We start from the raw sequence: 24,946 nt of genomic DNA, 5'->3' as shown, positions 1-24,946 counted from the left end.
TAAAAATGACTCTTTTATTCGAGGTTAGAGGAGGACCTTAGCGGGCCTCTGCGAAACCGAGGCGATCGTTGCCGCGGTCAAAGACGGTGAAGTAGCGACCGATGAAAGGGTCACCGAGGTTCCACACTGGTCCGTGTCCAGAGTCAAAGTCGTTGGGCTTGATGAAGACCACACAACAGGTCTTGTAGCTTTGCCTCAGCTGAAAAGCACGAAAGACAAGGCAGGGGCGTTCACAGCAGCATACACAGGGCGCCTGCCAACCACAGACGGACTGTGCGTTCGTAGATGCGTACGAACAGCTTTGGCGATCTGGATTTCGGCCAATAAAGTAGCGAACCGACTTTCGAATAGTTTAGTGAGCCGGGCTCTAGATGCCAAGGACACAGCAGCTTCTACTAGTGCTCACTGGCTTTCCGCTGAAAACTGCACTTTACACACGAAAGGAGTAAAAAGAGAGTAAGCGTCCACCAGCGCACTCCCCTTAATGAACAGGGTGTGCTGCCCAAGCCCAGGCGCAGATTTCCATCACTAAAAATACGGAATACTTGCGGCTGGCAGCGGTTGCGGTTGGCGACAAATTACCTCTTCAAAATAAGCGAAGTTCTAGCAGTTACTAAGATTTCAACAGATGTTTTAATCTTCTCTACATGGTAACCTCAGGACTTTTATTGCCGCGTTTAAAAGCCTCCTACCATAGCTAACTGCATCAAGTTACTATGCTTTGCGGAGGGAATATACCTCCGCTGCCAAGAGTAAGCATTCCGTACATTTAGGGTTCGAAATCTACTCCGGAACTTTGGCAGCATACCGTGCCCCTAAAAGGGGAGAGCGCTGGAGGACAGTTTCCTCCCTTTTTACTCCCTAATCGGATTATCGGTGTTTACCGTGTAGTAGAGTGTATGGCGCGCTCTGAAGGCGTTCGACGTCGTTGCACCCTGGCGAGCTCTCGGAGTGCACCGAGTCAAACACCCGTGCTACATCGCCAAGTCCAACAGCCGTTCGAGTCGAATGGCATCCCAGACTCCGAACGGCATTCGGACTCGACGAAGCTTCGCTGTGCTCCGCGACGATTGCCAAATACAGTCTGAAGCTTCAAAGTTCTCTAGCTGCATTGCAGTGGCGCTGCGGCCGTCAAGTTTAGTTTAGTAACTTTAGGTGAATCTATGAACCATGTACTTGTGAACCATGTAAATAAAGATAGTAGTGAGCCTTCAAATGTTCTCACGCACATTAGTTAATTTAGTATTTAGGACTGGTGCTTTTACTTGTGGATTAAACAGGGTAAGTTGATAGCTATGTTGTAGAAAGTCAACAAAGAAAGCTTAAATAACTGCTGTTCAATAACCGTATCACCTTTTTTTAGTAAAGTAATAGAGAAGCAAATCGTTTATCGCATAATGAATTATTTCATTAAATTAAAAGTGGTAGCAGATCAGAAATTTGCATTCCGCGCTAATTACTCCAAAGAGCTTGCTTTAATTAATTCACGGGCAGAATTAATTCGCCGATGCTGTAGTGGAGAACTCCGCAAAAATTTCGACTACCTAGGGGTTCTTTAACGTGCTTTGACATCGCACAGTACTCGGGCTTCTAGCATTTCGCCTCCATTGAAATGTGACCGCTGAGGCCAGGATCGAAGCCGGGTCCTTCGGGTTAGCAGCCGAGCGCCATAACCACTGAGCCACCACGGCGACACCCCTTAACTATTAATTTAGAAGTGGCGCAAGGCTCCATTTTAGGTCCGCTTCTTTTTCTCATTTACAGAAATAACTTACCTTCGTGCCTCACTAACATCAGTTGTATACTTTACGCGGGTGATACGAGAATATTTACTCAGGATAACTGTTGAAGACGCCTAATAGATAAAATAAACATGCATTGAGTTAAAGAACACTGCTTTTTGATGTAAAAGTAACTGAACTGCTACAGTTGAATTCGACAGAAACCACTTTCATAATATTTTGTTCTAGAATTATGAATGAACTTCCCGAAGACGTGTTCTCCTTGCAGATGGCTGCGGCAGTGACGTCGTCGTGGTTTAATTTGTGTATAGAATATATTTTTTCTTTTTCTCTTCTTGTTTTTGCAATAGTACTAGTTTCTGCTGCTATTAAGCATTTGGACTCCGAAACTGAGGACGAAAAAAACGGGATAGAGTGTGACCACCACAGCTGACATGTTGTGGGGGTACGTAGGGTACGGTAAATGAAAACATAAATGGTATTTCATGTAATATGTGCCAAAAGTTCTTAAATGACAGCGCTTAATTACCTACAGTTATTTGTTTTCAAAACGATGGCTTGAAGACACATCAACGAGTCTACATGTGTTGGCGCTTCGAAGGCATTTGAAGCTCTCGAATGTCTCTGAGGCTTTCCATGCAAGCTGTATGAATATTCCTACCAAATGCCGTTGAAAAACCACGTGTAGCTGCACAAGACCGGCAGTTCAGTCGAATGACATTCGGTTCGGTGTCACTTGAAACGCCTACGTAGCACGGGCGAAAAGCAGCCGAGCTGCTTCTGCTCTTTTTGTACTTTTTGTCAAACTTCTTATCGCAATATGCAGGTTTGGTATCAACATTTGAAAGGAAAGAGACATCCAGACGTCTGACAATTTTAACGAAACAGTGCAGAGGTACTGTGTAAAGAAGCGGAACACAAGAGTTTAGCTTGCGAATACATTTGTGGCCTAATGCGCCATATATTAACAGCTAGCCTGCCATTTATACACAAACTTGTGCATGCATAATACTTGGGCCCTGTTTTGTAATGATATTTTTCCTGAGCCATTCTTTTGCTTCTATTTTTTTAAAAGTCAGCACAGCCTTTCAAAACGTAGCCGAAGAATGACATTTCTTGATAGCTGACAACCATGGTGCCACACCTAGTGGTATACCAATGATAGAGTGGCATTAGGAAGAACTGTTAAAATACCTGGCTCCTGCTGTAGTTACGGAGCCGTCAATGTTGGATCAATGAATGCCCTTAGTATGGAAAGACGCCACAGAGATATAAGTGGAGAAGGCGGCCGCGGGGCAAATGGCATCCAAAGCGTGAAAGGATTACCTTGAACTGGACAAAGAGTTTCTTAGTGAATAATTTAGGTCTGTGTGCCCTTACAAGGATAGTTCATGCACGAGGGAGAGTGGTCGCTGGCGTACTATGGAAACCTATTATGAGCGCTTGATTTTTTTATGTCGGCAAAATGGTATATAATTGTTCGCGTTGAAATTAAGGACACTGCATCCTTTTGCCGTGCTGCGAGGTATGTACCTATGAAATTTAGGTGTAAGTATGACTGGAACCAGTTCGACGCATACCTTGACGATGTAATCTTGTGGACGTACAGTCAGCGGCTTTCCTCCCACTGTGAAGGTAAGGTCTGGGAGTTTGCTCACACGACTACAGTCAACCTGGCTCTGGAAAAGACCAACACAGAAGAAACATGCACTCAGTAGGTTTCGATAGAGAAAGGGAAATAATGATATAGGAGTCTTTTTATCTGCATATCGAACTGTATGGAAAAGCTAGTCTGCGTTGCTCTATTCGCCATTTTGTCGCCCGTTATCACAACTTGTTATAATAATAATAATAATTATAATTATTGTTTTTTTGGGAAGGAAGTGGCGCAGTATCTGTCTTATATATCGTTGGACACCTGAACCGCGCCGTAAGGGAAGGGATAAAGGAGGGAGTGAAAGAAGACTTGTTATAAGTGCGCACTGAATTTCTGTTTAGGAAGCGCCAGAAGATAATTTAATGCGGAGCTCTAGGGCGCTGCCTTCACAGGCTGTGAACACAGGAGGTTCGTAACAGGTAAATCCAGATACGCCTTTTTTTTTGCCTTAATTTTCATGAGGCACATCCACTAACAGCGGACGCACTTTTCAGAGACGTCGGTGTTGCTGCTGGCAGCGTATTACAAACGAACAATCTGCACGCTTCCAAGCGTTATCACGTTATTAGTACCACTCGCAGATCATGGCCACTGCTGATAAAATTCGGTATTTACTAAACGAATTTAGATGCCTTATTTAAAAATAAGAACAGGGAACACACACACACAGCCTTTGCGATGCGATGCATGTCTTTTTCCTTACAGACACTGAACTTGATGAACGAACAGGGGATATATTAAAAGAGAAGATGCTGCTGAAGGAAAAATTTAACCTGACCTTGTTTTTTTTTGTTTTGAAGTGTTCTTAAAGTTTGTTTGTTTTGCAGCGAAAGCTGTTATACGGAGCTCTCCCCGGTGGATTCAGAGCGTAGATCGCCAACATACGGTGACTTGACATTCTCGGATCTGTGGCCACGTGACCGGTGTCACTCACGTGATTACCGCCAAGCACGTTGCCATGCGTCCGTTGCAACCGTTGTGGTAGCCCACTTTGCCTCAAAGTCTGTAAGTTTTAGACTGGAGGTCTTAGTCATTAGCAAAAGATAGGCAGCAGCACAGCGGCAGCTTTCGCAGAGTTTGCAGTAGAACTTGAACACTTGGCGACATTTTTTTCTTTTTTCGTGACATATATAAAAACTTTTAAAAAATGCGTACGGAACTTCCAGACAATGTGAGGCTTCTGAACACAGCTGTAACAATCTAAAAATTTTTTAGCCATTTGTTCTCTTATTTGGGACTTTGAAGAACCTAGACCTACTGCCTGTTTACAAAATACATGCCAAAAGCAAACCCATTTTTTTGTTTTCTCCTCCTGCTCAAATTTGCCGGCCGGATCTTACGCCGCGTGTCAGCTCTTGCGCTCTCGATCCTTTACACGGCTCTAAGCAACTAGTTTTTTCGGGACGTCTAAGCCGCCGACCAACGGCAGGCGTGGGCGTTTGCAGCGCGAGAATCTTCATGATGAAAGAGAGCATACAGTCACTGACAACTTAACCTGAGACGGAGCGAGGGCCAACAACTACGAGTGGTGCCGTGCAGCGGCGAGAAAGTGGACCAATAACGGGCGAAGCTCCGGCACAAGAGTGCAGACAAACGCCTCATTTCGCTGTCTCGTTATCTCTTTGTTGGTTTTTGCTCTCGCGGCTGCACAGAGCCACTGGTGTTGTGTGGTCGTCGCTGCATTGCAGATTAGCTTGTCCCTGACCGGAGCTAATCGTGTGAATTTGCAAAGTGGGGTGGTTGGTTTTTTTGGGGAAAGGAAATGGCGCAGTTTATGTCTCATATATCGTTGGACACCTGAGCCGCGCCGTAAGGGAAGGGTAAAGGAGGGAGTGAAAGAAGAAAGGAAGAATAGGTGCCGTAGTGGAGGGCTCCGGAATAATTTCGACCACCTGGGGATCTTTAACGTGCACTGACATCGCACAGCACACGGGCGCCTAAGCGTTTCGCCTCCATAAAAACGCAGCCGCCGCGGTCGGGTTCGAACCCGGGAACTCCGGATCAGTAGTAGAGCGGCCTAATCACTGAGCCGCCGCGGCGGGGCCCAAAGTGGGGTGCAAAGCCAGACGATTCAGCCCACCGCTACCGCTTTGTTTCTGACGTCGCCAGATTTTGCGTGCGATTCTAACTCCACTCTGCGCTATTCATACCGCCTCAGAAATGCATAAATCTGCTTTACTGAACTATGTCAGCAGTGAGTCCCTCTTCTGCCTTACTGAACAGCGTCAAGCTGGGCACCAACGAGTTCTGCCCGACAGCCTGCGAGGCTATCGTCGACACGGGCACACGCCTGCCGTTGGTCGGCGGTTTAGACGTCCCGAAGAAACTAGTTGGTTAGAGCCGTGTAAAGGATTGAGAGTGGAAGAGCTGACACGCGGCGTAAGATCCGGCAGGCAAATTTGAGCAGGGACACCGAGGACGAACTGAAGCCAGCCTATATTGTTAGGGTACCGTCTTCAGATCACAAAGAGACCACTCTCACTGAAAACTGAGCTGTTATAAGTTAGAAAAGAAGAAAACACGAAATACAGGTGTGGCCACCATTGACAGATTTCACAAGTAAAATACGTGCTGCAGCGCCATTCACTTCAAAGCGGTGGCAACCAGCCCTTTTCGGTAAAGAGGTCACGAGTCTGAATCGACTGACGAGGAGATTTTTAAATCGAATTTTCTCGGCGATAAACTCGTCTTTTACTGCCGAGCAAGCGCCAGCGTAGCCAGAAAAAAGGCAGATAATCGTTTTCAACTGGGGACAATTATTGGACCGAGCTGTCCTAACCGTCCCTTCAAGGGGGATCGAGCACGCAGATTCAGTCGACGTCCTTAGTTGCAGGATTAATTAGTTTCTTTCAGCAGTCATCTTCGTCTATGCAATGGCGTTTGTAAGCGCACTAGTATAATCGATAAATCAGGCTAGCGCTCTCGACGCCAAATCACGCAGTACCAATTCCAAAGAAAAGGGCGCGGCGCCGAGCAGCCTGTTGATGCGGTTGACTTCTTCCGCAGGTCCAGTGATGACCGAACTGCCAGTGTCGACGATCGCCTCGCAGCCTGTCGGGCAGAACTGGTCGGTGCCCAGCTTGACGCTGTTCAGTAAGGCAGAAGAGGGACTCACTGCTGACATAGTTCAGTAAAGCAGATTTCGAGAAGGAACTGCATCGTTTCAGCATTACTCGAGAGAAAACGAAAACAAGGAGTGCTGGCTCTATCATTGCATTTGCAACGCGTAATAAAGCAAGAAAAAAAAACGGAAATCGAAAGTCGCTGATTTAGTTGAAGACAAGTACCAAAATTCAGAGAGTTTGATGAAAACGCATTGTATGAAGCAAACAAACCATTACAATGGCATTCACATGGATGATCGAAGAGGGTCTCAATGACAAGGTCATCGCAATGAATTCACCACGAGTAATAGAGGATAACGCAAACAGTGAATCGGTTTATTCATGTCCCGCCGCGGTGACCTTGTGGTTGCGGAAATTTGAGCAAGCGCGTTGTGCCAGCACCATTACTGCACCCGAGGTGCCAGCACCATTTCGCCGCACTTTGAAGCCAACTCTCTATACTTGACTGCCAAGAAATCAATCTCATTGTGCTCCTTAGATAAAGCTGCAATGTTCTTCCTGCATTCGCAGATATCGATGCGCAGATTGAACTATATATGCCCTACACGTTCCCCATTGTTCTAGTAATGACGTGCTGGCGTCCATCACAGTGGAGCAAAGACCTCTGCCGAGAACATTGTTGAGCACACTTCTTTCGCCGTTTTCCTGTTTCTTTTTTCCTCTGTATTTCGTCGGAGAAAACGTTAGTGAGGCAACACGCGACTTTTTTTTTTATTTCTTCACTTCCTTTTTAGTTTGCAACTGTGCCGAAAGTCTCCACGCATATTACTGCACCCGAGGGCGATGAACAAATCGCCGTCGAACGCACATAACTCGCTATCTGTGCAGTGATCGCCTTGCATGTTTGGACGATGTGTTTTCAAGCGAAGTAGAATTCTTCAAAAAAAAAACAAAACGTTGGGCGTGCTTTTTCGGTACTTTTCAGTTTTAAACTAATACGCTGAGCCGTGCATGATATGCCAATCACGAGACTAGTTTTAACCTGCAGATAGCGACTGGAAGTCCCATACGTACCTGCCGACAGTGAGCTGCCAGTAGCCCTTCTTAGAGACGGGCACGTACAATATCTCGCCGGAGTAGTGGGCTGCGTCAATGCCTCCGAAGTACACCTCTCCACCCTCGATGCCTGTCGGCTGCCCCGCAGGGCCGGCGCCGCCACGCTTGAGGAACACCGAGAACACAGGGTTCTGAACGACGCCCTGCTGAATCATGTTGTCAAAGACCGGTGTCGCTCCCAGCACTGACTGCTCCGGGTAAGCCAGACCAAGGATGCCGTCGAACTTTGCATAGGCGAACGCTGTGCCGCGCCTGTTGTCCGACTGAATCATTGGAGTCAAAGTCAATCAATCAACCAACCAACCAACCAACCAACCAACCAACCAACCAACCAACCAACCAACCAACCAACCAACCAACCAACCAACCAACCAACCAACCAACCAACCAACCAACCAACCAACCAACCAACCAACCAACCAACCAACCAACCAACCAACCAACCAACCAACCAACCAACAAATCAATCAACCAACCAACCAACCAACCAACCAACCAACCAACCAACCAATCAATCAACCAACCAATCAATCAATCAATCAATCAATCAATCAATCAATCAATCAATCAATCAATCAATCAATCAATCAATCAATCAATCAATCGGACTTTCACCGATACGAAACTCTTAGAAACATCGAACGACACTGCCAAAAAATCATTATTTCGTGCTGCCTTTGCCAAAGGTAACCAGGCTGCCCTTACGGCTCCTCATGCTGTCAGGATAATCATTAGACGTTTTTAGCCTACCGGAGACGTACTAGCGTAGACCTACCGGTTTAGCGGACCCCTCCTGTGCACGCGCAGTGGCCACGCCTGACCCCAACAATGCCTTTGCGCTTGCGCGGGAGGGGGGGGGGGGGGGGGGGCAGGCAAACCCGTACACATACGTCTCTGCTAGTACGTCTCCGGTACGGTAAAACGTCTATTATCTAGAAGACAACAGCGATGGGACCGGTTCACGCCACGCTGAGATCACAATATCCGTTATTTTGAAGCGAAAGCGAAAGCTTCACTATACACTAGGTAAAGCCGATCTCGCCGTGCGTTGCCGGTTGACCTTCAAGTGAGCCAGAGGTCAAGTATGGCTATAGGCCTTACCATTCTTACCATATGTGGCCCACCATGGTGTCGCACCACTTGACCTTTGACCTTTCGATTCACCGGTAGAGGGCGGTAGAATAGGCCGCAGCGTTCATTGGGTGACCAACTTCTCGCGGTGAGCCATTAATTTAACTGCCACCTGCCAGGGTGGCAGGGTGGGCGCGCTGCCTATTCAGTGTGCGAAACGCGCTCTCAACGTTACAGACGCCAAGCAGCGTCTACTTGCCCGATACACCACAGCTTTCGCTCTCTAACCAGGTTCAGCAGTAGTTAAACAGCAGCTATTTTTTAAAAGAAATATTCTGGTGAGTCAGCTGGGCTAAAACCTGCTATTGCCAGCTTGACGAGGCAAAGATTTCAGGCGAGAGCATTACTGACGACACTGTTACCTTCGTCAAGTTCAGCGCATTTTTCCAATCTGTCTTTACTCGTCTAGCATCGCGTGCGCCGTTGCAATCACAAGTTTTTGACCGCCCGATGTCTCATGTGACCAAAAGTGAAGCCGGTGTCATCTTCCGTTTGAGCAGTCTGGATGTATTAAAAAAAATGTTCTGGTCTCGACAATATATAAAATGCTTTTTCCAAAAGAGACGTGCTCGTGTTTGTGAAATATTTACATAAATTTTATAACTGGCGCATGGAAAAAAATTATTCCCTTACATAAATCATGCTCACTCTCAGTTATCCCGGTGATTGGCGCACGGAAAAAAATTATTCCCTTACATAAGTCATGCTCACTCTTTGACATAAACAGTTACAGGCCAGTTTAGTTAGCAAGTACTTGTTGCAAAGTGTAGGACCACAATTTTTAAAGCGACCATATCACACCTGGAAAGTATAGGAATCTGCTTTATGACCGAGAGCGCGCGCGGATTTAGGTCTAACTTGACAAACTCAACTTGCTGAAATACCTACAGATCTTGCTGACGCATTTAACACAGGGGGCCAAATAGATGCTATATTCCAGGATTTTTTCAAAAGCGGTTGACATCGTTTTCTATGAGGATTTAGTAACCAAGCTTAAAGCTTTTGGAATAGACTAACAATTAGTATCGTGCCGGATAACCTGCTATCCGAAGAATAGGAAGCAATGTGTTGCCATGAATGTGCATATTTCTAACAATTTGGCAGTTTTTTCGGGGGTTCCGCAGGGCTTAAGCTCGGGACCCTCTTGTTTCTGGTTTTTGTAAGCGATACTCATTTCTGTGTTGAATGCGCAGTCCGGATTAGTCTTTTTGCGGACTATTGCGTTATTTACTCAACCATAAATACCAGGCAAGATTAAGATAAGTCTCGCTTCGGTCACTCCATGCATGGCTTTCAAGTTGCGGGTCTAGGTTAAACGCATAGAAGACCGCTAGTATCACTTTAACTGATAAGAAAAGGCCACCGGAATTTATTTACACTTCAGGCAACATTTCGGTTGCTAAGACTAAATAAATAAATATTAACGTGCAAAACTAACCAGTAACACGAGTTGGGAGCCTCACGTTGATGCTATCTGTGCTAACGCGAAGAGAAAATTGCGCTTCCTGAGAAGAAAACCCCGCATTGCCCCCCCCCCCCCCCGTCCTGCTGAAAAACTTCATGCATGTAAATCACTTGTAAGGCCTAAATTAGATTATGTGGATCTTACTGGAACCTGAACCAAGATAAACTAACTAAAATGAACAGACACAGAATTTGGATCTACGCTTCATATATTTAGACTACACCCGTTGCTCCAGGATCAAGGCAAACTTGCAGACGCTTTAGCAACGCAGATTAAACTTCACATTGCAGTTTATTTACCCCCTGTATAGCGGTCACTTTAAACCCAATGCGTCATCTTAAGGAGCCTTTCTGGCGCTCATATGACGAGTAAATTATAGCAATACGGTACATCAGCCAAATCTCCATATTAACATACGTAAGCTCTCATTGTTCCCATTTGTGATTTCTGATTATAACAAACTCTCGGATGACGTAGTTAGGACTACTTCTCTAGAAATGTTTGTTAATAAACTTAAGCGCTTTGGCTTTTCGTAGTTGTTTGGCACATATGATGCATTTTGTTTTTATTTTGCACACGTGGCACGGTAACTTGTCCTGGCTGGAAATGAATCTTCGTGTCATACATTTTCCAAGTAATTAATACGCTTGCTTTTGTATTTTTTTGTACTATTCCCACTCCTGCATAGGCCTGAGATGCGTCTTCAGTATATGTAAATAAATAAATTACCGCCGCAGCCGACGAGGGCTGGCGACCGCAGCATCGCCGGTCCTCCACCAGCCCGCTTTTCCTGCGGTCATAGCAGACTGCAGGGTTACTTCTGACAAAAACGGTACATCTTTAATAATGGAAAAAAGTGTCATTGATTATTGGTTCCCTGATCGGCTGACTGACTGCAATGGGGAGATCGATTGATCGCCTATAGGCATCTGACCTGAACGAAACTTTGGCCTTTCACGGTGTGCTTGCCGATGGTGATAACGTCAACGGTGACCTCGCCGTGGACGGGCCCGCTTCCGTAGACCAGTTCCACGCGCGTGCCGTTGCGCACGTGTGTGCATGACTTCGCAGGATTGTAGAGCTGGTGGAGACCTGGGTACGGAACGAAATATATCGAGAAACATTCACAACAATAGCATTGATTAAATAAAAATTGTATGCGGCGGTGTGATTTTAATCTTATATGCTGGCTAATAACAATGCCGCACGAAAAATGACATGTTTGTTCGAGTGTTTCGTCCTGATTAATGTTATCAGCCTACCAAACAGACTTACCGTAAACTCAACAACCTTAATAGACGTATTTATTAATAACATTAGTAATAATGACATTAAAACTGAATAAATTTCTAATCCCCTCAGTGACCATTTCCACGCATATTTATCCATCAAACAACCAAAAAAACTGTATATCGACACGCCATATTTCCTCTGAAAATATGAATAACTTTCGGCAGAAAAATAATCAATGTATGTTGGACAGAAGCAGTATGCTCATATAATGCGAGTGTGCGGCCTTCAGTACGTTTCGTTGACAAATTATATATATATATATATATATATATATATATATATATATATATATATATATATATATATATATATATATATATATATATATATATATATATATATATATATATATATATATATATATATATATATATATATATATATATATATATATATTAAGGAACCCAACAGTCACGGAAACCAAGGTGCATAGGGGAATGTTTTTAATTTTTTTAAATTTGTAGTGCCAATCAATCGGTTTTAAAGAAAATTAGTTATAAAGCAGCAGAAAAAACAACCATGCCGCCGGTGGGATCCGAACCCACGACCTCCGAATACCGCGTCCGGTGCTCTTACCAACTGAGCTACGGCGACGGCTGTCCAATCTGCTGCTCTCGTGGGTATTTATGTTTACTGGGTGTAAGAGAGCCTTGAGAGTGTTCACCAGCGCCACCCTCGACCATAGCGGTGGACGTAGCACGTCCTGTAATACCGCGAGTGTGACGTAGAACGTCATTTAACGGGGAGGGCGGAAAATGTGCGAGAGCCCTCTTATGCTACCTATGGTGAACACTCTCTAGGTTCGCTTACACCCAGTAGACATAAATACCCACGAGAGCAGCAGATTGGACAGCCGTCGCCGTAGCTCAGTTGGTAAGAGCACCGGACGCGGTATTCGGAGGTCGTGGGTTCGGATTCCACCGGCGACATGGTTGTTTTTTCTGCTGCTTTATAAGTAATCTTCTTTAAAACCGATTGATTGGCACTACAAATTAAAAAAATTAAAAACATTCCCCTATGCACCTTGGTTTCCGTGACTGTTGGCTTGCTTAATATGTTTGTCATACGAGCCCCTCATTCTCTCTCTCTCTCTCTCTCTCTCTCTCTCTATATATATATATATATATATATATATATATATATATATATATATATATATATATATATATATATATATATATATATATATATATATATATATATATATATATATATATACACACACACACGATGAGAACTTCTTATTCAAGACATACTGCCCGCCAAGAAAAATCAGGGAACCATGGATGACTAAAGAATTTCTTGGAAAGATGAAAACGAAAAGTTAAGTGTATCAACATTTTCCTTCAGAACGTGAACCTTAACTCTTGAAGAACAAGCTCTGTAACCGTCTTAAAAACAGCGTAAACATGCCAGAGATAGCTACATTACCAACTTATTGGCCAAATCATCAAACGACAGTGCTGGTATGTGAAAAAAGTCACCGCGCTGTTCGGGTCATCAGACAGAAAAACTCATTACGGAAATTATGATCAATAATGTCAAACTGAAAGAAGAGTATTGGGAGACGCGTTTAGCAGCGAGTATAACTTCTCCCCAATTTTTAGGAGGCTATGAAGCATACCTGAAGAAGGAATATGAGCATACGATATTTTTACACACTGTTTCAGAAACAGAAGTCATTTCAGCAGCCATGGAATTAAATGACCCTACACCCTGCGATTTTTATTACATCGGGGTGGGCCCAGTAAAATTTTTGGGTGATATCATGAACAGCCAATCACTTATTAATCTAAGGAAACTTCATTACTACGGAATGAGAAGAAGAATGCCCTGTGCGAAAAGAGGCACGGGAAGCATTTCGCATCCTGTGCTATCGGAGTGGTGTATGAGATCCCAGTGACGTGTGGAAGGGTTTATATAGGCCAGGCGGGTCGCTGCATTAACGACAGAACACGGGAGCATGAGAAATCGTTGGAAAACAAAGGCGGGTCGAATTTGCCTCCTCATTGTAAAGATTGCAAGTGTGAGCCGGTGCTTAACAGAGTAAGGATTCTGGGCAGGAGTCGCGATCAGGTGGCACGTGAAATTCTTGAGGCGTTTATGATCAAAAAGAAGGGAAGCACTTGTGTTAGCGACGCTCCGGTATCTCTCCGTAGTAATGAAGTTTCCTTTCTTGACAGTTTTTTGTGACGTCATGTTCTGCGCGACTTTCCAGCCCTACATTACTAGCAGCCGTCTGTTCTTTGTTTAAGTGGGTTGTTAATGTTTTGTTATTGGTTTCATTTTTATTTTTTTGTCGTTTTTGGGTTTCTGACTGCTTTTGCTTCATATGTTTGACTCTGCTTTTGCTACGATTGTTATTTGTTATTGGTTTTTTACTTTCTGACTGCTTTTGCTCGTCATGTATGACTCTTGACTCTGCTGCTGCTACGATTGTTTGACACTGCTTTTGCTAAGAGATGGCCCCCTCCTTTTCGTTTCTAATTCCTTTTATCAGAATCTGTTAGTTTATCTGCAGTGGTTAAAGTTTCCTGTCTGTTTTTCCTGATGTAGCGATAATGCGATGAGTCTCATGCTTGAGCCGAATGTTTAAATATGCCACCTTTCCGTGCAATAAACAGTTGGTAGTGTGCGCATGTGGTGTCTCTTTTTGTTAGTGTCCTTGTTGCGCCGCCGTTCATTTCATCATGAACCAACTCGCCCCACAGGCCGTTATTCTGGGAATACGTATACTTAGGGCAGTTAGCGACCGCTGATCCGGATCATAAGAGGGAACTAACTAGAATAATAATAATCGGGTACTGCACATGTGGTAGGCTCTCTCAGATCCTGATTGACAGTGTACCAATATCCCTCAAGAGAAAAGTTTACAACAGCTGCATTTTAGCGGCACTCGCCTATGGGGCAGAAACCGGGAGGCTAACCAAAAGAGTTAAGCTTAAATCAAGGTCAACGCAGAGAGCTATGGAAAGAAAAAAATGATAGGTGTAACGTTAAGAGACCAGAAGCGGGCAGAATTGGTGAGGCAACAAACGCGGGTTAGTCTGCCACGTGGTGGTCGAGTGGGGAATGATGTGCAGCCTGGGATCGATGCCGGTCCTGATTGAAAAGGCTGCTGACAGTTCTCGGTATGGGTGCGAAATTTAGGTTGAGGAAAGGAAAGGGGGTGCGAAAGACAGAGGGGAGATCGAGCGGGGAAATACCCGCTTGCCCGAGGAGCCAGCGACCCTGCGGGAACCCTGAGATGTGGGAAATCTCTCGGAGCCTGCGCTTCATCGTTGGCTGAGTGGTCTGAGGCGGCGGGAAGCTGCTGTGTTTTCGCCGCCGCTTGTTCGAATCCCACTCGGTGAAATATTATTGTGATGTTCTTTAATAGTTTAGCATTATAACCCCCATGTTGGAAAAATCCCTCCGTCCGTCCATCTGTCAGAGGAAAAAGAAGAGCGAATCGGAGGCGACGGGTGGCGAGAGGGAGACTGAGGTTGCCAATCGTAGTCGAGGTGGGGGGGGGGGGGGGGGGGTAGGTTGAAAGAGGGCAAGGTGTGTCACCATGTGATTGGTAGACAACACTAAACTCTTCTCAACTAACCGTTAATAAATGTCTCTGTCTCAGTAATTCGCTACACAAAGAGAACATATAAACACATATGAGAGATTGCAAAGGGCATGCGCCTAACGCTAACACGTTTCTACAGGACCAATTGCACTGATCGTCCCTTTTTTTTATGTTTGATACTATTATGACGTAAAGTTCAGAAGCTTTTGGAGACTTTCGGCTGCAAGTCCGCCCTGATGCTTGGCTTCAATTCTCCACGGTTTCCAGACGATGTGTGCCTTACTTTGGCGAGATATTGGGACGAAAAGCAATCTCATGCCTAAACAATTAAAGGAAACAATCAACAACAAACTATTTGCACAGCTCGGATGCAGTAGCGACCACGCTTTCCCGCACCCTTCTCTTCTACTACTGGGGCCTCCCCGGCAGATTGCTTCACACCGACCTAGAAATGAATATGTTTTGCTCACTCTCTACAATTGAGAGAAAATGGTTGCAGATGTAACGCTAGTAACGGAGTTGTCGGTGCTGTTTACTGCTCTTGTTGCTATCGAAAAGCACGGTTATTTCAAGCAGCTAGACCGCTATGAATATTCGCTAAACGTTAGAGAATTTCTGTAGCGTGTAGGCCTTGACTCATCAGAATATATATGTATCTGGGAGTGTAACTCTTTCTCTCGGAATGAAGCTTGAATATTAGCTTAATCGCGCTAACCTGACTTTTACGGGAAGGATGCCAATTTCTTAGTATTTTAGTTGATGAATGAGTTTACTTGGATTTGTTAAGAAAAAGTGCTGTCGGCTTTTTCAGTTTATTTTAGCTTTCTTCTGATGTGTTTTGTAAAAGGCGCATCACGATTTGCACGGTGGTGGTGTCGGCTGTAACGTAAGCCAGTCCAACGCCACGCTTTGTGATTGTGCCTAGAATTATTGACTGGATTAACTGGCTTGCTTATGCCATCCAAATGAGATTCGCCGCTTGTTTAGTTCTCTTTGGTACTATTCTGCGTAAATGGCCAAGAGAAGTTAAAGGTGCACTAAAGAGGAATCTGAACTCGTCTTTTTACCTGGGAACTCTCTCTACACGTTCCGAGCATTCTTATAAACTTCGAATTATTGTACTGTGCGGCCGGTTTGCCTAATTGAAATAGGATGAAAAGTCCCGGCTCCCGCCATTTTTTGAAACTCAACGCTGAAGGTAGGAGCAGTCAACCAACGCGTTGAGTGCCTTTCAGCCAGTCCCGTGGTGGCTTGCCGCACTTCCATCGGCGGAGTGATAAGTAAATCAAAGAGTCCACGCGTATTTTTATTTACGTGGACCTAATTTGCGGCTATGTTGTCTGCGACTGAAACTATTTATTCACAGAAACCTAAAAAACAAAATAAAAGCAAAAGCGAAGCCGCCACTGGATTTGCTGAAAGGCACTCCAGACGTTGGTTGACTCCTCCTACCGTCAGCGTTGAGTTCAAAAAAAAAAAAAAATAAAGGCGAGAGCCGGGACGTTTAATCCGATTTAAATTTGAAATTAGGGAAATCGACTGCACAGGACAATAATTTGAAGTTTTTGAGAACGCTTGGAACGTGTAGATCGAGTTCCCGCGGTAAAACGACGAGTTCAGATTCCTCTTCAGTGCACCTTTAAGTTCTTGCCACATAAGCGAAATTATTGATATCGATGGTCATTTGCCAGTCATAACGCCATTTCAGCGCGGACAATTCAATAATTTTTCTTAACTGACGTGGTCATTTGATGACGTTATTGGACGGCATATTATGAAAGTACTGACGAAAACTAACAAATTCTATGTCAAATTTCGTGCTGTTTTAATCTTTAATGCTGGAAATACCTCACAATGGAACGTACGCATGTGAGAAAATAAAATAAATTTCTGTATGTAATCGCCTGCTACGTCATGATCAACACTTATCGACTGATATTCAAGCATAATATCTCTGAGGTTCAAGTTGAAATGACTGATCTTAGGGAGGAAACATGAAAGCAGCCGTTAACCTTGGTTCAGTTTCGCCCTACGTCGTGATCCTGAGGGTGACATGAATGTTGTCACCGGTCGCATGAGCTCACAAGCTCATATCGTTCTCACCAGCTGGGTGCGAAACACAATTCTTGAATGTAACGCTTAACTTCGCTCCTGTTTTTCATGTTCAATCATTTTGTTCTTAATGAAACGCTGTTGTGAGCTCACATGTGGGAAACAATAGCAAAAGAGTCCTCACGACAGATACGGTCCCGCTCGGTGCAGTTCACAGAAGGAACCCAAAGGTCCGAGGAGCCCGTGTCGAAAAGCACGCGGAAGTACTGCGGCGGGGTGCCGATGGAGATGTCCCCGTAGTACTGCGCCTAAGGAGAGAGATTAATACCCCTGTCACACGGGCATTTCGAGGGCCCTCGAACCGATAGCCTATCGACTCAAAGGCGATCGACCGCTGTTATACGGGCAGTTTCAATGACCATCGAGTCAATAGTCTATCGAGTCAACGGAGCAGCGCGGAACGCCATCGAGATTTCGAGGGCCTTCGAGCGCTGCCCAAGGTTGCTAGCGTTGCTTCGAGCGGCGCCAAGCGCACTTTCGTACACGACACATTGACGTACAAAAGGATGAACAAACATTATTCGCCTAAACTTTAATGCAAGCAGTCTGTACAATAATTTTAAAATTGCATCATACTCGTTTTAAGCGCATTAAGCGCATTCGTTTTGCGTTGCGGTCTTTGTACTGCTTTCGTACTTAGCGTTGAAAACACGGCGGCGCCCTGCCCGCCCGCTTCGCAGCGATAATAGCTTCGTCGCTAATCCCCCAAAGCAATATCGAGCTCTAAGCTGCTGTACTCACCTTCGATTTGCCCACTGAGATTCGCCGTGTAGCAGCGACACAACTCCTTCGAGTTCGATGGCGATTGAGAATTTCGAAGGCCCTCGACTCGATGGCCATTGAAATTGGCCGTGTGACAGGGATATGAGACAAGAACTGAATGGAATACTTTCAAATCGACGCGTGGTGTCGCCAGCGAGTGATAACAAATAACTCTATTTTGTCTTGCAGTTCCCGTTTGTTCATACAACCATGCAGCACATGTTTCTGTTTTGTTAAGTGCCCGTTCCTAGTAGTCGGCGTGAGCGGAGGGTGTTTACCGTGGAAGGATTAGGGCATGGCGAAAGATAGGAATGCGTAACCGGAGAGGAGTTGCCACGAGAAGCTTCTGGAGGGTGGTTATCGTTGAAGGGGGAGAGTGCAGGAATGCGTAATTGGAGGGTGCTTACCACGGACACCATCCGCGGGGTGGTTACCATTGAAGGAGGAGAGCATATGGCGAGGGCGCATGAATGCGCAACTAGAAGGAGGCTACCGTGGAAGGAGAAAGGTATGGCGAGAGTGTAAGAAGGCGCAACCGGAGAGCGGCTGCCAAGGGAACCACCCGGAGAGCAGTTACCATAAAAGGAACACGGTATGGTGAGAGCCAGGAGTGAGCAACTCGAGGGTGGTTGCCACGGGGGGCATCCAAAGAGTGGTTTCCTTGCAAGGATGAGGGAGAGGGTGGCGATAGGGGAGGAATGTAGCACGTTCCATGTGCGGCGGCTGCTGCGAGACACACCTCCCGAGGAGAGGGTTAACGGCTGTATACGCCGCGCACCTAAAGCGGTGCATTAGTCGAAGAAAGAGTATGTGTGGAAAACTGAAAATAGTGCTCTATAGCTATACAGATATGAAGTCGTTGTTAAATTCTCGACCTCATTATATCGTGAAATCAAAGTGCTCTGACAACGGTCGCTGAATCTCGCGTTATACAGTGGTATTCGTCCTGTGAGTTTTTTTTTACCGATATCAATGATGAAAAAACCTCGCACACCCACGCATGCGTGGAGTGGAAAGCCGAATATGTATCGCAAAACAAAAAATCGACATGCTGCTTCTCACATCAGTCTTTGCCCACTTGTACACAGTAAAAAGTAACCTCAACAGACAGCTACGACCTAACAAGCCTTGTTTTATTTTTACAGTCAATACATGTGAACGACTGCAGCACTAGACGTGAGAGATGAAAGTGCTTACGATCCAATCGGCTCAATCTTCGGCCTCGTCCTGTTATCTAGAGTCCGAATCACATGAGTGGTACTCTCTCACTTTTCCGAAAAGACAGAATATCTCGCTTTTTTTTGTTCTTGCGTCTTAGCATAGACCTTTACCACTCATCGTGTTTTTGGTCTACAAAAAAAAAATGTTTGAAGCCACATTTTACTGCGTAAAAAGTAGTGTCATTAGGCACAATGCCGGCAGGTGTCTCTTCGTGGCCGCAGCCAATAGAAGCTTCCGGCACCTGCAGCAAGCCCCCCCACCACCACCACCAGAGGCGAGAGGAGAAATATGCATCATCGGTTGAGGAGGAGAGGCGGGTTCAGCGATGCCCCCAACCGAGCGACGTGTGCGGAGAGAGGGAAAACAGCGCCGAAGCGAGAGCGCGTCATCGGCTATACAACCCGACACACCAGGTGAGAAAAATGTGCATAATAGAACAAATTTAACAGCATAAAATCATTAGCGAGCCGCAAAGCCGGCCAAAGTAAAGCCAAGTGTAAATGCAGCAAATGTAGAGCATAAAATCTTAACAAAGCCATAAAAGCCAGCAAGAGGAAAGCGAAATTCATGGCGCAATATTCAGGCAATTGGATGCGGCAAAAGGGAAAATCATCGAATGGAAAAGCATCCATCTAGAAGCTTATTCTGCTTACGCAGTCCATCGCATCGGACAGTCTGAGCGTCTTTGAATTTTTTCTTCTGTTTTTGTTCTCTGTTCACATGCCATCGCTTTTTCCTACAGTTCAGTTCTGGACGACGTTCCCAAAACGTTCTTAACCTAAATGGAGGAAAGAGCTGAAGAACGTAACTTATCTGTATTTTTCGAAAGTGGGGAGTTACGATAGCGATGTGAGAGACTTTCTGAGGAATTTAATGGCCTCCTGACTCGCGGTGCCTTCAGCACCTGATATTTGCTGCCGCCCGCCGTGACACGCGACGACACGTAGTTTTGAATCGCCGTGCAGGGCTCTACGTCAACGAAGAAACGTCCTTTAAATACGGTCTAAGCTTAAATGAGCAGGCACACTGACAAATTACAGACATCAGCCGCCGCGGTGGCTCGGTGGTTATGGCGCTTGGCTGTTGACCCGAAAGACACGGGTTCGATCCCGAGCGCGGCGGTCGAATTTGGATGGAGGCGAAATGTTAAAGAGCCGTGTTCTGTGAGATGTCAGTGCACGTCAAAGAGCCCCAGGCGGTCGAAACTATCTCGAGCCTTCTACTACTGCGTACCCCATAGCCTGAGTCGCTTTGGGAGGTTAAACCCCTTAAACCTAAACTCTAGCGCACTATTTACCTCATAGAGTAAAGTCGGCCGATACATAGCAGGAAGAGTGCTTTCAGGCTTCAGAGAGCAATTATCGCTTAATGTGCTCTGAATGGGCTGTTTTTTTTTTGCAGCTCATCTGGCGCATTGTGGATTTATTAACGAGTGTACTTTTCCTGCTATTCAATGATTTGCACGTGGCACGACTATATCAGGCACATGCGCACGAATTTTCGCTTAGCGGAGTTTTTCCCTGCTCGTTTTAATACCTGCGAAGTGAGAGTTCTTTTCCAGCCAGCTTTTATTGTGAAGTGTGCAATACTTACGTCCATGTAGTCCTTCAGTGGTTGCACACACACCTCGCTTCTTCCAACACCACTTTCGAGAGTAGCGGACGGTATTCCAAATGCTTCGAAAGTTTCCCGAACGGACCTCATTCGTCGAAGGGGCACTCTGAAATATGCAGCGAATTAAATGCGCACGCCACATATTCCTACACACACTCATCATTGATTTCTGAATATCCGGATGTGCTTTAGTGCTTTTGGGGACCGATTCACAGGGCTTTTCCTTCGTAAGTATGTGTTTCGCGATCATGACCAGCTCCCGCGAGCAACCCGATCGTGATGAGCGACCATAGTAGAATAGAAGGCAGCGGCAAATGCCCCTCAAGCATGTCTTCCAGCCAATGGCGTCGATCGATTTTCATGACGTCGCGGTTAATTCCATTTCACGGAGGCACTTGCCAGTCACCTGCGATTTCTCGCTAGGGGATTAACGGTGATGTCATGAGAACTGGTCGACACCATTGGCTGGAGGTCCTTCTTTGAAAGATATTCGGAGCTGCGTTCTTTAAATGCATCCGACTATAGCCAAGGATTTGGGCTATTACTATTCGACAGCTTTCTGTGCATCGCCAAGTGCTGCGTCCCAGTCATATATTGCAGAACACTGCACAGTTTTAGAAGTTGTGTGGCTATGCAGTGAGGTGGAGCGTGAAGGCAAGGTGGGCTTGCTTGCAAGGAAATCGCGGGGTTGATTCGCGAGCTTCAAGAGAGCGACTTGGTGCTTCTAATAACGACAGTGAGAAAAACTGACGCGTGAAAATTAAGGCGTGTCGCAAGCAGCTCAATTTATGGCATAAATGGCGAGGACGTCATGTACCTCGTGCGCTCGTGTCCACATAAATGACCGCTTAACCAATAGGTACGCAACGTTGGTTTCAGTTGGCTTTACGTCAGGCCGCAGTTGCCACGACACATGGGGCAACGGATAGTGGTATAGATGGCGTCGTTGAAGTACCTGAATGCAGCACATGCAACCTTGCGGTTTTGTACAAGAACGAGAAGAGAGAAAAAGCGCTGTAATTCTGTGTTCACAGATGAGGTTTGGGAAACTGTGGGTAACTGCATTGAAATCAAAGATGCAGTTTTTGAAGAAAAACCCACACTTTTATCATAAATTGAGATATGATAATTTTGGCATATCTTACAGAAGTAATCCATGAAAGGTTGCCTGGTGAGTCGCCATTTTCCATTCTTAAAATGAAGGTAACATTCGTCACTGCTACCTGCTTCCTGCGAATATGCTTTCATTTTTTAAAATTTTTAAATTGGTTTTTGGGGAAAGAAAATGGCGCAGTATCTGTCTCATATATCGTTGGACACCTCAACCGCGCCTACATTTTTCGGCCCACAGTCCTTTTTTCGTACATTTCGTGAATGTATGGCGGAAAGCAGCAGTAGAAAACAACGGATCGTCAAGGGGTTTGTGGCTCCTTGAAAACATTTATGCCTCAAATACTTCCATCCCAGAAGCACGCAGCTGCCTTAGCAACAGATGATATAGCAGCCGTAAGACATGTAGCCAGTTATCACCAGGATGGTTAGACTTTTCGGTTCAAATGGAAAAACAAAACGCTAAAAGTACACCGAATACAATTTTTAAAAATCGGTTTTAATCTAAAAAGGTCAGAATTCTTGACATAGGCGCAGCAGCGAACAGGCTATCGAGTAGAAGTTGCACTCAGCGAAACGCAAGAAATAACAATGTGCGGAAGACAGGGGCGTAGTGAGACGGTGTGCCGTTTGATTAATTAGCGCAATTGTGCATCTTTAGGTATCGTTCCGCTGTCTTCCACGCCTCTGCAAACTGGGAGGTTCTACCTCGTCGCCAAACATCCTCTGCTAGCGTAGCCGTATTAACTGCCATCACCCGCTTACAACAGTCTTGGTTAAGCACGGTTCTCTATTTCTTATAAGGCTGCTCGAAGTCATGCATAAAAGCCACGAAAAGATGCCATTTCCTGGTTACCGCACTGATTCAGCGGCAGTTCCATCGCTGTTGTCAATATGGAGGCCACGTGAGTCCACAGGCTATCTTGGTCTTGCTCAACAAGCCAGCGATAACATGGCAGCCCATTTTGTAGAAATCATCTTCCACTTTCGTTTTTGTTCGACGGGTCTGTCATTTAAATTTTGTTTCATATTTTACTTGAGACAGCATTTCCGCGTGCAATCAGGCACTCCTATAGGTATAACGATCACTAGTGCGTTAATTACTGCCAATCGAATGCTAATGTTGTCAAAAAAGCAAAAAAAAAACAAACTTTAAGTGATCTTTGACCGCACCGAAAAAAAACGCGGTAGTTCATCCGTAGAAAATAACATTCGCCGAAAAAACAACAACGAAAAAACGTATTAGGAAATAAAAAAAGAAAACAGCCGAATTTAAAAAAAAAACAAAAACTGAAAAGGCCAAACCTTAGTTATCACCTAAGCCGTTGCAAAGCGTATTGATTGAAAAAAAAATGATTATGACAGGAAAGACAGCCAGCACCACCCTCATCGCAAGGGACCGCTTTGCAGAGAAAGGCAGCGTATACACCGCTGGAGAAGCACGCCGGCGATATCTAAACACCTTCGGAAGGAAAAAGAAAATAGTACAAAAAGTCCCGGCTGTGCTTTTGATCCCAAAAACTTCACATGTTACACTTGGTAAGAAAACTCGAGCTGTTACACAGCTTGGAAGTCTGATGGACTATCCTTCTGACCAGATCAAGTATTCACTCCGCCGTATTCCTTCTCTCATGTCTTACTCTTGAAACAAGCGAGTCGCCTCACCTTACTTGGGCTAGCGTCGACACCGGCAGGGCGAGCAATAAAGTGAGTGCCGCTAATTGTGGCTGTGTCATTATACAAGAGCAACGCGAGGCTTCCCCGGAGAAGTATCCCGATCCGACACCGTTCACTCTGCGCGTGACACTATACGGCAGCACTGAAGAGTGCCAGGGAACGGCGTACTCGGTATCGGTGCTGCTTCAGCGGCATGCCGACGTGTCAACCACCTTTGCCGCTTCAGGCTCAGTGGCTCAGCGCTGAACTTGCGTCAAGGGTCTGCAGTTTTTTTTTTCGGCACTGATAGCAATACCTCCAACTTGAGATAGGCCCCTGAAGTCGCTGCGCAGAATCTTCATCGACGTCATGCGCAGTCTTGAATTGGGCCGAGCAATTATTTTCTCTCCGTGCTGATACGACAGCAGTAAATGAACTTCATGTTAGAAGGGACACACGTCATACAAGCACACTTCCCAAGGTCACGCAGATGATTTCGAGGACAGATTCTTACTTTATCAGTAACCAGAACTACAGAAGCCCATTCAGCAGGCGTACGATTTCAGCCATTTTCCTACCAACAACCTTAACTACTTTTAGAAGAAATTTGCACACCATTGGGAACTTGCATTTAGTTTTACACAGAGTATATACGGATGGACAGACAAGTTATGTAGTTTTCCCCGTCGCGGTTGGTCAGTGGCTTAGACGTTCGACTACTCATCCCAAAGTCTCAAGTTCGACCACATGCAGCGGAGCCGTATTTGCAGGGGCGCGAAATACAAAGACGCCCAACGCACAACGCTTAGAAATCCCGAGTGGTCTAAATTAATCCAGAGCGTTTTATGCGTCGAAGCTATGCAACTATGCAAGCTATGAGGCTAGCTGCAGTGTAGGGCTCCAAATTGATTTCGCGATCTTGGGTAGTTCTGCAAGCGCGCCAAAATACCAGCGCAAATGCATTCGTAATTGTCGCTAGCAATCCGACCAGTGAACTGCCGCTCGACAGCAGGGCGCCTATAGGTCCTGAGACACCGCAACGGGACAATGACTTGTTCGAAGTTAGTGGCTAGAGTATAATTCGAAAGTGTTCACGATTTTCCCGAAGTGAACGCAACCACTCGAAATAGTATCTTCGTGAGCGGAACCACGTTGTGTTCTGCGTATAGACAAGCGTCATGTTTATAAACAAAGCCTGCGCTGCTATCAGCAGCGACGCGGGGTGCACCCAAAAATGCAGCATGCCTACACTGCGCCAAGCAGCACTGCCTTCGGAACCAACTCGCCTGTGCGAATATTGAAAATCGTGCGCGTCGTGTGTGGTTGTGAACACTTTTGTTTATGCCGGGGCAGTAGTTCTGCACTTTCAACGTGTTCGCGAGACGGAATTACCAGGCGGAGCGCTGCATCGGCTTTATTCTCAGCTGCATTGTTGGTAGCAGG

At 45.6% G+C, this 24,946-nt stretch overlaps 1 protein-coding gene and 2 non-coding genes across 3 annotated transcripts; 1 reads left to right on the top strand and 2 right to left on the bottom strand.

Moving 5' to 3' along the window:
* LOC144095111 (lysosomal aspartic protease-like) lies at positions 1-23,675 on the bottom strand. The gene is made up of 8 exons (XM_077628913.1): positions 23,513-23,675; positions 20,717-20,843; positions 17,265-17,388; positions 11,111-11,268; positions 7,539-7,843; positions 6,344-6,485; positions 3,323-3,421; positions 1-199 (listed from the first exon to the last, which is right to left on the bottom strand). Exons 1-8 carry the CDS (start codon positions 23,581-23,583, stop codon positions 38-40), a joined length of 1,188 nt encoding a protein of 395 aa, XP_077485039.1. The 5' UTR covers positions 23,584-23,675; the 3' UTR covers positions 1-37.
* Positions 11,990-12,063, bottom strand: TRNAP-CGG (transfer RNA proline (anticodon CGG)). Its single transcript has one exon. It is a non-coding gene; the product is annotated as a tRNA-Pro (tRNA).
* Positions 12,325-12,398, top strand: TRNAP-CGG (transfer RNA proline (anticodon CGG)). Its single transcript has one exon. It is a non-coding gene; the product is annotated as a tRNA-Pro (tRNA).
* Positions 23,676-24,946: the final 1,271 nt, after the last annotated feature.

The sequence above is a fragment of the Amblyomma americanum genome, chromosome 1 (genome assembly GCF_052857255.1).
Source record: "Amblyomma americanum isolate KBUSLIRL-KWMA chromosome 1, ASM5285725v1, whole genome shotgun sequence".
Lineage (NCBI taxonomy): Eukaryota > Metazoa > Arthropoda > Arachnida > Ixodida > Ixodidae > Amblyomma > Amblyomma americanum.
Note: the sequence above shows the minus strand (reverse complement) of the source record. Positions and strands in the feature narration are given on the sequence as shown.

Bases quoted from the DNA above. Each gene is read 5' to 3' on its own strand.
- LOC144095111 (XM_077628913.1), bottom strand. From the start codon at position 23,583: ATGACACAGCCACAATTAGCGGCACTCACTTTATTGCTCGCCCTGCCG. The intron at 3,422-6,343 runs GTACTGCGTGAT...GGTCTTTTCCAG, and splicing joins CGCCCTTTTCTTTGGAATTG to AGCCAGGTTGACTGTAGTCG. The intron at 200-3,322 runs GTATGCGTCGAA...CGTGCTTTTCAG, and splicing joins CACAAGATTACATCGTCAAG to CTGAGGCAAAGCTACAAGAC.